The 15,240-nt window shown below is 42.0% G+C and overlaps 1 protein-coding gene across 1 annotated transcript in view; it reads left to right on the top strand.

Annotated features, from left to right (window-relative positions):
• The window catches only part of LOC149300532 (leucine-rich repeat-containing protein 2-like), an 84,613-nt gene extending 69,634 nt beyond the window's left edge, over positions 1–14,979 (top strand). The window contains exons 5-8 of the mRNA XM_089485181.1: positions 2,765–2,910; positions 6,611–6,763; positions 11,302–11,441; positions 14,930–14,979. Coding sequence (XP_089341307.1) covers positions 2,765–2,910; positions 6,611–6,763; positions 11,302–11,441; positions 14,930–14,979 — 489 coding nt within the window. The remainder of the gene's footprint in view (positions 1–2,764; positions 2,911–6,610; positions 6,764–11,301; positions 11,442–14,929) is intronic.
• Positions 14,980–15,240: the final 261 nt, after the last annotated feature.

Here is a 15,240-nt window from a genome sequence, read left to right as displayed (position 1 = left end):
ATGGTTTTCTGTATCTTTCTGTGTGTATATTTCAGGACACTGATTATTTGCCACGTAGACAGATTTTAGCACGTAGCTGTCTTGTTTGTAAAAGTATATAAGACATGTGTTGTTTTCATTGAGAGGTAGTAGTCTGGCTGATGACACTCCCTCGTGTGCCCAAACAATAAAATCTGCTTATTCAACTCTTTTGGGAAGAATCTGTATCTCAAAGTTACTGAGCATTCACACATGCATAAAGATTAAATTATGTTTTGATAACACTTGCATGCTCTACAAAAGCTAATGGAAAAAACTGCTAAATAGATTTGACCTAAATAGATTGGAGATTGTCCTGAGTTTAGAAATACCCTTTTTTGCGTTTTTTTTCCCCAAGCTATAGGGCAATAAGCACAAGTAGTGTTTTTCTATTTCAAAACCTTTTTTTCCAAAACTGGTAATCCTGTCCCATGTCCTATTTGGGACATCTTTGAAGCTTGCCAATGCAATTAACCTCACCAAACCATATATGTTTGAAAACAAGACACCCCAGGGTATTTCAAATGCTAGTACATCGATTATAAGACGACCTCCCAAAATCTGAATATTAATTTAGGAAAAAAAAGAAAAAGCCTGAATATAAGAGGACCCTATAGGAAAAAAGTTTTACCAGTAAATGTTAATTCATGTAAACTATGTAAACTATTTTTTTTAAAATAAAAGCTGTGATTGAGAAAAATATTTTGTTTTTATTTCCAACCTGCCCCCCAGTTATGCACATCTGCCCCCAGGCTTGCCACTCTGCCCCATAAATGCCTTATACTCCCTATATGCCACTGTGCCCCATGATATGCCTGTTAACCCTCTATATGCCACTGTGCCCAATGAAATGCCTTTTGACCCCCTATATGCCACTCTGCCTCCAGAAATGCCTTATACTCCTATATGCCACTCTGGCATTTAGAGGGTTAAAAGACATATTATGGGGCAGAGTGGCATATAGGGAGATATAAGGCATTTCTGGAGGCAGAGTGGCATTCAGGGAGTTAAAAGGCATTTCATAGAGCACTCTGCCTACAGAAATGCCTTATGCCCCCCCATTTAACCCCCCCAAACTTACGATTCGCGTAGACAACTTCTGCTGCAGCCGGAAGGAGGTGCGGTTAGCACCGGGGGTTGTCTGCGTTCATCGCGCAGACCTTCCCAGGCAGTCAGCGAGGAGAGTTCCCTGCACCGGCTGTCAGTGAGGAGACACCGGTGCGGGGAACTCTGATCTCTGACAGTCGGGGAAGGTCTGCGAGATGGATGCAGACAACCCCCGCTGCTAACTGCACCTCCTTCCGGCTGCAGCGGAAGTTGTCTACGCGAATCACATAGACGTCTACACGCTGCCCGGACAACGCACAGGGGAGTCAGAAGCATTGGTAAGTTGGGGGGGCATAAGACAGGAGGATCCAGGTCCCCTGCAGCGCTGCGGGGGATCTGGATCTTAGTCTCATAGTCAGTCTGATTATAAGACGTCCCCTGTTATAAGACGAGGGGTCTTTTTCAGAGCATTACAGGTATTTTAACTATTTTCGTTGCACTAATTCTACCACAAGCTTTTGCCAAAGGTTGGGGTAGTCATTTTTTGTGTGTGTGTCCCACCACACACATTGTACTTTGGGTATGAATTAAAGCCCTTGGTATATGTCACTGACAAACATCACCCCAATATGTGTTCAGCAACATCTCCTGAGTACAGTGATACTACCTACGCATGAGTTTGTCAGGTTGTTTGGGAGGCCATATTTGGGAGGTGTACATTGTTTTTTCTTTCCATTTTGACATCTGGTTAGTCTGCGCCCATGTCCCATTTCGGACATCATTAAACCCAGCCAATTCAATTTACCCCATAAAACCATACATTTTTTAAACTGAACACCCCGTGGGTACTTGAAATGCCAGTATTTTAACTCTTTCCATGCCAGGATTATTGAGAAGATACAGTGCTAATTTTAGCACTTGCATTTTAAAAGAAACTTTCTTTTAATATCTTTTTGGATTTTATTTTTTTACATTTTGTTGAAACTGGATTGTCCCCCTGATTGTGACATCACTGCATACTAATTTTAAATGTTAGTATTTTTTTTGTAACTAATCACATTGTGATTAGAAAGCTATGCTCTGTTAACTTGCATGATTGAATTTAGTATTTGTATTCAATCTGCAGGGGGAGCCCAGAGTTCTAAGAAAGGTCTAGCGAGACCCTCTTGAAAACTTGTTTATTTTTTAATGGGCTCTGCCATCTTGCGAGAGGCAAAATCTCTTGCAATGGCACTTTTGACCGCTCTCTCTCACATTTATAGAAACCTTTTTGGGTTGTATTTGGGTTGCATTTCTTCTTCTTTAATAACACTAGGAGCTAAAATATTTTTTTTAATTCCTCGATTTTTAAAAAATTACCTGTGGTTTCTTAGGGATTATATCTTTCAAAGAGACTTCACATAATAAAATAAGCCAATATTTTTAGACTCCAAAAGCTTGAGAACTTGAACAGGCAAGTATTTTTCAGAACAAATTTATTGAAAATAATTATGATAAGAGAATTCATAAAAACAATGAAGGAAATTGGAAAAATAGACAGAAATACCTTAGCTGCAGACACAATTTCTTAAAGTCAGCCAAAAATATAGATTTTGCGTTTTCATTTACCACTCAGTATAGTGCTTAAGCTTTTGGACTGAACAAAAATGCAACATGCACTATTTAAATTGTCCTGAATGCTTCTCTTGTTTCTTTTCAGCTCAGTAACTTGAAAAAGGTCACTTTTGTAGATTTGTCTGCAAACAAATTCTGTTCTATACCAATTTGTGTATTAAGGATGTCAATGTTGAAGTGGTTAGACATTAGCAACAATAATTTGAAGGATCTTCCACAAGACATAGACAGGTATTTTTCTATTTTTTCTAAATTAATTTAAAGTTGCAAATTGTTGAATACAAAATATTGCTCTACCCATAACTTTCTGTCAGTGGAAAAGTAAAGTGAAAGCAATGGAAGAAGATTAGTCTTGTCTATTACTATTGGTTAAAGCATACACCAACCCAACCCATTTTCACACACCCCCAATACTAAAGTTGAGTCAAAGAAAAAAAACACTCAATCATTCTTCAGTTAGAGAATATGTAAATGTAAAGATATGTCTGATTTTTTTTATGCATAAATATTAAGTTATGTTTTAATAACATTTGCATGCTCTTTCATAAAGATATATGTTGGCTATGCAAACTTTTCCAGCTGAAGTAGCCAAAAGGTAACTCTCCTGCTCTATGATGCTCACTTAGCTAGGTGTCTATGGAAACATTACAGAAGCAATACTTCCACAACTACTATAAAATGAATCCATATCTTTCATTCTTTTATAAACTTAGCTTCTTTGTTGTAAGTATCTACCTGTTTGTAAGTTTAGTGTATGCTAAATGTTTATTGGAAATTATTTACAAATACATTTTGTGATACATGTTACTTTGTGACAGCTTATATTAACTTTTGAGCAATGGTTCACGATAAGGTATCAGAAACTTGTTTGGACTATGGCCTGTGGGTCTAACATGGCAAAGTCCATTTTGTATAAGCCCCATGCAGCTAGCAATACGTGAAACATATGATTCATTTGATGCTTTTAATCATCATTTCCACACCTAGGTACATAATGGAATGGAATGTGTTACATTAGGAATGGTTACCACAGGGCTTGACAAATTTGTTGTGAATCTAGGCGCCAGCTAAAAAAGTTAGGAGCCAGGATCAGGAGTGATCTGATCATCATCAGCCCACTTACTAAACTCACAGAATTTGACCTGGAAGCACCCTGGACTTTCAGGTCACTGCTGTTTTTTTTAACTCTTTCAATGCTGATGTTCCATTGGAGCACAGCATTGACTGATATTTAGTCCCACAAGCTTGTGGGGACAAATGTTAACCCCTGCAATGCCATAAATGTGTCATACACAATTGTGGCATTGAAGGGGTTAACGCTGCACTGTCGCTCTCATGGAGCGATCAGGCAGCAGGGGAGGGTTGGGGCTGGTCTCCACACTCATGTGGAGACCGAAGAACCCTTTCCCCTGTCCCTGAAGCTGCCTCTGGCAGCTGGGACGCAATTGCTGGTCTATAGCCTGTAGGCTTCCATGCGATCGCGGCATTGAAGGGGGTTAACGCTGCACCTTCGCTCTCATGGAGCGATCAGGCAGCAGGGGAGGGTTGGGGCTGGACTCCACACTCATGTGGAGACCGAAGAACCCTTTCCCCTGTCCCTGAAGCTGCCTCTGGCAGCTGGGACGCAATTGCTGGTCTATAGCCCTTAGGCTTCCATGCGATCGCGGCATTGAAGGGGGTTAACGCTGCACTTTCGCTCTCATGGAGCGATCAGGCAGCAGGGGGATGTTGTGTCAGGTCCCCACACTTGTGTCACTGGCTCGGGGGCAGGCTCAGGGTGGCTGTGCTGGTCCTGGGCAGGCAACAGCAGCACCCCCGCGATCACCACGATTGTGACGATGTGGGGGATTTAACAGGCTGACAAACACCTAGGCGGCAGGAGAAAATTCTCAGTCGCCATGGCGACCTGGCGCCTCGGATTTGTCGAGCCCTGGGTTACCCTACGTTATTTGATATTTTGTCACTATTTGTAATTCTTGTGTAGCAAAATTGGAAATAAGATAGTTTAGTTTTGGATACATTTATTTTTCCTGTTAAGCAAACAAGCAGGGCAGAACATTAGTAGATATTCCTCTTTACCTATTGCAGGAAAACATCTTTGTGGGTTGAAAAAAAATACTATAGTATGACATGAGTAAACAAATTTAGAAAGTAACAAGTCTAACATGATTAATTAAAAAAGCTGTATCCATACAGAAGAAATAAATGAAGACCTATTAAATACTATAACATCTCAACTTAAAAATGACAGTTACATTAAACTTATACGTATATCAAATTACTGGGTTACATGCTATGTGTTTATGCAGACCGTCCCTACCACAGAAACATCAAGGGTAGCAAAAACAACAGGATAATAACAAACCAACAACACACTAGCAAATAGCAAACCAACAACGTACTAATAACTAGTCATGTGCAATAACAATTTGGATATTTTTTTCAGTTAATTTTTTATCCCTTCGTTCCTTGCCCATTCGGTTTGGCCGACAATTCAGGGGCCGCTCTGTGCCCATATTCACTTTCTTTAATCTTGCATCTTTGTCCACATCTCCGTGGACATAACCCGAGAGTTACAATTACTTCTTCTCCCCGATCTTCCAATCAAAGGAGAGGACATAACCGAAAGAGATATTATTTTGCCCTAAGTGGAACTCAAGGCAATATGCCCATCCTTTCGGTGACGTCCTCTCTTCCATTAGCAGATGATAGAAGATGAAGAAGAAGAACCAGAAGCGGAAGTGATCAGCAGAGATAAGGAAACATTTAGAGACTTCATAAAGACTCACTATATTCTGGTACTGCATATTTAGCATATTCTGGTGACATGAAGACATGAAAACGTGTAAACTGGCATCTATACTAGCACTGGATATTAAAGTTTGTTAAAGCTATGACTGAAACAAGATATTTTCCTGCAACTTATGAAAAAATATAGTTACCTTGAGCCTCTAAAATAAAAGGTGTTTACATGTACTGATGTTCAACAGACACTTTTTTTTTTAAAGGCTACTCTTTCTCTATGGAAAAAACATTTCAACTTATCAGTGTCTTTACTTTTGTCATACGACTAAACACTATAATTGATTTTAACACAGACAAACGAGACACAAAACAATATAAAAAGGCCAGAACATTGCAGACAGACCTTCTTTGTCTGTAAAAGTGTCTATATTATTCTTGCCTCTTTCACTACTTCCGGAAATTGGCGAAGCCAAAACGCACAACATGGGGACAGCCTTTCCATGATCCACTAATCGAGTGGGGAGGGTGTGCAAGGAGGCTCCACCCTTCCATGGAAGCACCTGATAAGGGAGCTGACAGCAGGGAGTAGCAGCTGAAGAAATAAGACAGAAGAACAAAAAAAACCAGCTCTGAGCAACTTGTCCTGGGAGGAACAGGGATTTTAAACCCTTTGGCAAAGGGCAGGCCAAGGTACACCTCAAAGCAACTTGACTGCCCTTTGTTGGTTCCTTGAAGGTCACCAATAGAGAGGCTCTTACGGACCTTTAAATTCCTGGCCTCAAAGCAGGTGATAACTATTATGGTGTGAAAACAAATATGAAGAACGTATACAAATATTCACCCGGGAAAGGGCTTATATTCGTAGAATACGAAGATTTTTCCCCCCAAAGATGAATACAAAGACTTTATCGGTGCCCAAGTCTAATAATAATACATTTGTTATTCTGTATCCTATGAAATGCAGTAATTTAAGTATCCCTGCATTTTTCTTCAGATCTAATTTACTTAGTATTACAGTTTACACTAGTATTCACATACTAGATAAAATGTTACCATAAGGAAATTGCCAATACAATTAATTGCATGATTTCAGAATGTGCAATGAAAGTGCTCTTTATGTACATATTTTTATCTTATAGCTTTTTAAATATCTATTTATTTACATTTCCAATCTTTTCACCACCAGACTGGAGGAACTTGAGACACTTCTTCTTCAGAAAAACAAGTTAACTTACCTTCCACAAGAGTTGACCAATATTTCTAAATTGAGATTGCTGGTTGTCAGCGGTGATAGTTTGGTTGAAATACCCTCCAGCCTTGAAGAAAACCCTTCACTGAAGTAAGTTGGAAACATTTACATTAAACATTCTTGCAAATAGTTAAACACAAATTCCAAATAGATGCCCATAGCTGTTCACTTCTGTTTAGCATGGCCACACTGGATAGTTAACTCTCCAAACACATGTTAATGCTTAAGGAGAATACTGTTTCAACAGGATGCCATGCCTAGCAGCCAGACATGCAACAGACATTCTAGGCATACTGGCTGATATGGCTCAAAATGTACTAAAACATATCTTTCATATATATTGTGCAACTGTAAACTTAAATTGTCTCTGGCATTCTAGCATTTAGCCCTGGCGTACATTCATGGTGTAAACATGAGTTACGTAATTAAGCATATCTTAAGTCTTATTAAGTTCCTGATACATTACCTGTTATTAATAGGAGATCTGTTTTAAAATGTTTGGATTTTTCACTTAAGCCTTTCTATTAGCACAATCATTATTACTCCACATAAAGAAGAGCTAAACAACAGTTGGAAAAAAACACTTATGCTTCTTAACATCGCTAATGAGTAAAGGTTGTATCATAAATCAAAGAATGGATCCAAGTTTCTCAGAAATATAAGTAATTGTCCAGCTTACAGCTGTGACCTAGACACTTATATCAATGTCCAGAGAAAAAAATCATATATTCTATAACTATGTGTACATCAAGGGTTTGCATCCTACTATCTTGTAGTTAAAAGCACACCAATCCACAAATCAAATGATGTCAAAGGCGGAGGGAAGCCAAGTGTCTAGCCTTGATACATTCATCCTTGAGGATAATTTAACAAATGGAATCTGATCAGTGTTGTGAGTATGGCAAAGCAACCTGGAATCTTTTCTGCATGTGCACATCATGCATATGTATGTATGCAAAAATTCCTGATGCATGAGTTCTTTGCCATATTTATTGCATTCATAAATATGTGAAATGCTTGTCTCTTTGTGGTGTTAATAAGTTTATCGTTTTATATTGCAAATGTTTAAAACATGTTCTGTCAGTACTTGAAATTATAGTCCCAGAATGCATTTCAACCAAACAAATTTAGACTTCATACGGAGGTCAACTTTTAGATGTTAGATAACAGTGTTAGTGCACCAGAGCACTGGACATTTAAAGCAAAGGTGCTATGCATATGGATATATATATTTATACTTATTCCCTTATTTTTTTACACTCACTCATTACTATTTTGTAAAGTAATTATCAAGTAGCTACCACTGCAATCATATAATTTCTACAATTGCAATTATATTAAGGAATACTTTAACAAAGCCGAACTGATTGTTTTAAATTGTAAAACGTTTTTCCATGCCAAAGGGATGTGCAGTTAATTGCAATGCTTTATTTCACCCATATAGTGCTAAAAGTGTAATTTGAAATTATTCTAGCCTTGGTGCCCGAATAATTATAATTTTAATAAAGACAGGAGGCGAGTATTTTGCATATCTTCCTTTACTCTCACCAACAGCAGCAAAGAAAGAGTTAATAACACAAGTGAAAACAACCAATAGAAACAGTACACAGGTGGTATATAAACCCCTTAACTATCTTCCTCTTCCTCTTTCGTCCGCTGTGAACCGGAACTGAAGAACGCAGCAAACCTTCTAGCAATGTAAAACCGAACCCAACACCCGAACTGGAACCAAAGTCAAGAGCAAGGCGACAATGCACTCCCACTGGGAAACAGAACCGCTGACACGGAGATGGTATCAAGCTGAAACAAAGAGAGAGACATAACAGAACCAAATTCTTCACAAACATGGTAACACACAGTGGAACGAGTCATCACAAATTAGCAAACGCAACGGAGCAGACAAAACCCCCCAAAAAACAAATTCAAACCTGGCCTACTTACCCAGAGTGTACACCTAACCATCGGGAGGGCAGGGAGGGAAAATACTCGCCTCCTGTCTTTATTAAAATTATAATTATTCGGGCACCAAGGCTAGAATAATTTAAAATTTTAAGGCAAGACAGGAGGCTTCCTATTTTGCATTTTTAACGCCGGAAACCAACGCCATTGCCCCTGAAGAAACCGGGCGAAATAAAATGCCCGAAAGGTGGAGGCACGGGACCAATCTGCCGCTCGCAGAATATCCACTAAAGCTCCACCAGCCCGAAGGGCACAGGAGGCCGCAGCTCCCCTGACGGAAAGAGCACCGATGCTCTTGTAGGAGAAGAAAACAGCCTTGAAAGGTTTCACAAAGGAGAGGAGTTGAGATGTCAAGACTGGACGGATCGACGTCGTGTGTGACAGATAAGTCCTGACACACCTGGCGACACATATTTGGGTCGCCTAGAAAAAACAGCTAGGATACAGATGAGAACAACTCAGGGAAGAATAGAGACAGCATGAGCATCCAAAGCGCTAACATCCAAAACCCTGCAAAATGATGAGACAACAGAAGGGTAAGTTTCGCCGACAACTGTCGGAGGGAGAGCGAATCGTTGTCTGGCCATCCCGAAGGAAATCTAACACGACAGCTACTTCCCACAGAGAACCGTAGCGTGGCGCCGGAGGACGGGATAAACGAATACCAGGCAAAAGGTGGCAGACTAAGGGAGCCAAGGGGATCCATGTGCCGTCCCAAACTCCAAGGAGCCCAGCCTCGCCAAGCTGTCCGGTATGACATACTGGTACCTGGAGCCTAAGATTTGCAGAGCAAGGACTGAGCCGCCTCCAATAGGCCCAAGACTGTTCGGGGTCCCCTGAAATCGTCCATGCCACCAGGAGGAGATGTCTTTCCAGGATGTGCGGATGAACCTGGACCTCCGGGCCCGTCAGGGGATAGTACAGAGATGAGATCTCCAGAGGATCCTGGGCAGATACCCGCAGCAGGGCTGGAAACCACGGCTGAGCATGCCACGGGGGGGGGGGTCACCAGAACCAAAGACCCCCCGTCCCAACACAGGTGATGGATGACCCTCGAAATGACCGTCAGGCGATTCGTCCTGGATGCAAATAGGTCCAGGTGCAAGACCTGACTGAGAAGTCTCCAGTCGCTCGCATCCCGCCAGTGTCTGGAGAATCCGTCCGCCAAGAGAACCTCGGCACCCGGGAGGCATCCTGCCTGCAGAGTATGCTGCACGCAAGGCAAAAGTCGAAAAACGTCCTTTGTTACCTCTGAGGTACTTGGACCGAGAACCCCCTAAGCGGTTGATATACCGAACCACAGGGACGCAGCCCTTATATTGTGCACGGCCACAGGGACGCAGCCCTTATATTGTGCACGGCCACAGGGACGCAGCCCTTATATTGTGCACGGCCACAGGGACGCAGCCCTTATATTGTGCACGGCCACAGGGACGCAGCCCTTATATTGTGCACGGCCACAGGGACGCAGCCCTTATATTGTGCACGGCCACAGGGACGCAGCCTGTATATAATGTGCAAGGCCACAGGGACTCAGCCTGTATATAATGTGCAAGGCCACAGGTACTCAGCCTGTATATAATGTGCAAGACCACAGGGACACAGCCAGTATATAATGTGCAAGGCCACAGCCTGTATATAATGTGCAAGGCCACAGGGACACAGCCTGTATATAATGTGCAAGGCCACAGGGACACACAGCCTGTATATAATGTGCAAGGCCACAGGGACACACAGCCTGTATATAATGTGCAAGGCCACAGGGACACACAGCCTGTATATAATGTGCAAGGCCACAGGGACACACAGCCTGTATATAATGTGCAAGGCCACAGGGACACAGCCTGTATATAATGTACAAGGCCACAGGGACACAGCCTGTATATAATGTGCAAACAACATGGACTCAACCTGTATATAATGTGCAAAAACCACATGGACTCAGCCTGTATCTAAATGTGCAAAAACCACATGGACTCAGCCTGTATAAAAATGTGCAAAACCACATGGACTCAGCCTGACAAGAAAATTCCCAACAAATATTGAAAATAATGCAGGGCTCACCCTGTAACCACTCCAGTGAGGCACAGAGAACTCATAGAAAAAAGGGGTCCCGGATAGGGAAGAGAGACGGGAAAAATGCCCCCAAAATGCACAGATGCAAAGAAATAATGAATATAAATAATGAAAGACAAGTAAAAAATCTACATATACACATATATATATAAAAAATCTATACTGTATATAAATGTGCATACCCACCTAATTATCTAGAATTAGGTGAAAAAAGCAATATGTAATGAATAATAAACGGATATTATTCAATAAATCAGCAATAACTGTAGATAGGAAGAGGACTGACCTGCAACTTTGGTGAGCAGCAAAGAAAGAGGAAGAGGAAGATAGTTAAGGGGTTTATATACCACCTGTGTACCGTTTCTATTGGTTGTTTTCACTTGTGTTATTAACTCTTTCTTTGCTGCTGTTGGTGAGAGTAAAGGAAGATATGCAAAATAGGAAGCCTCCTGTCTTGCCTTAAAATTACGTTTTCACTTTCTTTATACAAAAGTTTAATTAAGTCTACCTGTTAGGAACCAATTCATATTTTAAGCAATATTCCTAGGGAAATACAAATGAGCATCAAAGTAAGATTCTGTCTTTTTCCTCAGGTATGTTAAGCTACTTGATAACAACGTTGATGGAAGTTTAGATCTTGAAGATGATGAGGACTTGAATGAGAATAATCAAGACCGTGAGATATTTGAAAAAGAGTTTATGAAAGCTTACATTAAAGACCTTACAGAGAGAGGTACAACCAGCCTCTATTTGTACTCTTGCACCATCAGCAGTACATTTGGGATAGCTGTTGGGATGTTACTGTGCCATACAATTAAGGCCATATTAAGAAGTTTTGGATCCTGGCGCGATTAAACAGGAAAGGCACCTTCTCTGGATTTTCTGCTGTTTACAAGCTGCCCCCCCCCCCTTTTCCTATGCATTTGTTCCTTTGATTCTATCCTTTCCTCCCTCTTTAGCAGTTACTTTTGCCCCATCAATTTTTATTTTGCTTACATATCTCCATTTCCATTTTCTGCCTTTGTTTTCCTTGTTTATTTTATCTTGCTTGTCACTTTAACATTTTCATTTTATTTCTAACTTCTATTCTGCCCCTTCCATATATATATATGTGTTTTTTATGCGTATATATGTCTGTGTATATACAGTATGTGTGTGTGTGTGTATGTGTATACATATATATACATACACACACACAGTATATACACAGATATATATATACTAGAGCTGCAACTAACGATTATTTTAATAATCGATTAGTTGGCCGATTATTTTTTCGATTAATCGATTAATCGGATAAAAAAAACAATAGGCAAATTTTTCGTTTATTTAAAATAATTTAATGAACTGGATGTTAAAAAACAACTTAAAATTTACATTAACATTCTTATTTTGTTATGATGTAATAAAAAACTATTTTCAAAGTACAAGAACCCAAACACAATATTTATGAAACAAAATAACCCCAAACATTCTGAAAAGAGGTGGACTATTACTGTTCAAGAAACTTTGCCCCAGCCCTGGCACTTTGCACCCAGCACTTTGCCCCCAGCACTTTGCACCCAGCACTTTGCACCCAGCACTTTGCACCCAGCCCTGGGACTTTGCACCCAGCACTTTGCCCCAGCCCTGGCACTTTGTACCCAGCACTTTGCACCCAGCACTTTGCACCCAGCACTTTGCCCCAGCCCTGGCACTTTGCACCCAGCACTTTGCACCCAGCCCTGGCACTTTGCACCCAGAACTTTGCACCCAGCCCTGGCACATTGCACCCAGCACTTTGCCCCAGCCCTGGCACTTTGCACCCAGCACTTTGCACCCAGCACTTTGCATCCAGCACTTTGCACCCAGCCCTGGCACCCAGCACTCAGCACTTTGCCCCAGCCCTGGCACTTTGCACCCAGCACTTTGCACCCAGCCCTGGCACTTTGCACCCAGCACTTTGCCCCTGCACCCAGTCTCCAACTCTGCCCTGCACCCAGCCCTGCCCCCACATTCTGCCCTGCCCCCACACTCACACCCTGCACCCACTCTGCCCTGCATCCCCACCCCCACTCTGCCCTGCACCCAGTCTCCTGCCCTGCCCCCACACTCACACCCTGCCCTGCATCCCCACCCCCACTCTGCCCTGCACTCAGTCTCCTACCCTACCCTGGCCTGCCCCCCCACCCCGCCCTGCACCCACACTCACACCCTGCCCTGCACTCAGTCTCCTACCCTGGCCTGCCCCCCCACCCCCACTCTGCCCTGCACCCACACTCACACCCTGCATCCCCTGAAACCCCACCCCCACCCCGCCGTGGACCCCCACCCCCGCGAATCGCTCTGTGCGAATGGAGCCACTCGCACAGAGCGATTCGCACATAGACATGAAGAATACTTACCTCCGGACAGAGCCGGCCTTAGGCGTTGTGGCGCCCTGTGCGGACTACTCCTCTGGCGCCCCCCCCCTCACTGCCCCCTCAAACTACCCCCCTCTCTGCCCCTTCAAACTACCCCCCCTGTCCCTTCAAACTAACCCCCTCGCCCCTTCAAACTACACCCCCCCTGCCCCTCCAAACTACACCCCTCCTCTGCCCCTTCAAACTACAACCCCCCCCTCTGCCCCTTCAAACTACACCCCTCCTCTGCCCCTTCAAACTACAACCCCCCCCCTCTGCCCCTTCAAACTACACCCCCCCACTTAACTTGTTGCCGGAGTCCTGCGGTGAGACCGGGAGGCATCCGTCTTCTCGCTCTGCCGCGCTGCCGGCATTTCATGTTGAGCGCCGGAATAGTCCGGCGCTCAACATGAGATGCTGGCACCGCGACGGAGTCAAGGAGAGTAAGGGGCGCCGAGCGGTTGCTGAGAACTTCACGAGCAACCGCTCGGCGCCCCTGCCCGGGACTTAGATTAAAGCATCGGGTTTTTTTTTGTTTTTTTTTAAACTTTATTTAACATGAATGATGTTAAATAAAGTTAAAACAAAAACAAAAAAACCCCGATGTTTTAAGTTAAGTCCCGGGCAGGCGCCCCTGCTACCATGGCGCCCTGTGCGGTCGCACAGGTCGCACACCCCTAAGGCCGGCCCTGCCTCCGGAACGCGTCACATCCGTCACGTAACTAAAAGAAGGCGGAGACTGCAGAGCGTGTAGCAGAAGCGGGGAACGCTCGCGGAGGTAAGTAAAAGGAGCCGAGTGCTTCAACAACGAATTGATCACTCGATTAATCGATAACGTAAATCGTCGACACCGATTTCCGTTATCGATTATTATCGATTTTATCGATTCGTTGTTTCAGCCCTAATATATACGCATACAAAACACAAATATATATATATATATATATACACACATATACACACACAGATACCCCCTTATATCACACACTTGTGTCAAACAGGCATATATATATATATATATATATATATATATATATATACACACACACATACTGTATATACACAGACATATATATGCATAGAAAAACCCAAATATATACAAATATATTCTCATCTCTCCATTTTCTCTTTATCTCTTCTCTTTTTATATATCTCTCCAACTTTTCTTTATTTCTCCTTTCTCTTTGATCAAAGAGTTGGATGAGCTTGATGTTGCAGCCCTAGTTCGATCCTTGGGGGACCAACAAACTACTGGGTGCTTGGGGGCAGGATCCTTAGAGGGATCACCCTCTAGCAAACAGCCCTTCTTCAGGCTGTACATTTAATTGGTCTCCCAGAGTTTAAAATGTGCAATCCTGTGTTGAGGTGAAGATTCAAGATGGTGATCTGCTGTTATGAGCATACTTCATTACATACACTGTGTAATCTAGTACATATGATTACATGTATCTGTGTCATTTATAACACTTACAGGTAGCATGTTGCCTTGGTAATGAATGCTTGTTTGCCAGCCCCAATTTTATTTATTTAAATGCACAAATTCCTCCACCAGCCTTTGTCAAATTTTGTCATTTTTGGCGGGTTTTTTTCACACACATTGTATCTTAGGTATGAATTTGCAGGCCTTGGTATCTGTCACTGTCAAACAACACCCCAATATGTGTTATATAGTATTGTCATAGCACATACCTGTACTGACACTGTAATATAAGGTTTGCTTATTAAGGTGCTTTTGTCCCTGTAATGTTAAAATCTCTCTATATATTTTAAGCATAATATTTTTTTATATGGTTTAATAAATCAGAAAGCTCATGAAACATGTTTTTTCTTTTCTTTTCAGAAACCACTCCTACTTATACAACAAAGGTGTCACTGAGTCTGCATGTCTAAAAGTTATACTGAGAATGAAATACAACACTTCCCTGCAAAACTGTGAACCCAATTAGTATTATACATCTACATAATTTTAGAAGCCTATTATTTATGGTTTGGAAGAAATGCTTAATTTCCTGACAAGAAAGCAAACTATGATGGCTAATTTTGAAAGCCATTAATTAATAATTGAATGATAAAGCCAATCAATATTTAGGACATATGAGGTAAAAAGCCACAGGCCAATCTCCAACCTGTGAAAAAAAAAAATCATCATTG

Source organism: Sceloporus occidentalis, unplaced genomic scaffold (assembly GCF_023333645.1).
Source record: "Sceloporus occidentalis isolate IW3139 unplaced genomic scaffold, rSceOcc1.0.p SCAF_24, whole genome shotgun sequence".
NCBI classification, from domain to species: Eukaryota; Metazoa; Chordata; class Lepidosauria; order Squamata; family Phrynosomatidae; genus Sceloporus; species Sceloporus occidentalis.
Note: the sequence above shows the minus strand (reverse complement) of the source record. Positions and strands in the feature narration are given on the sequence as shown.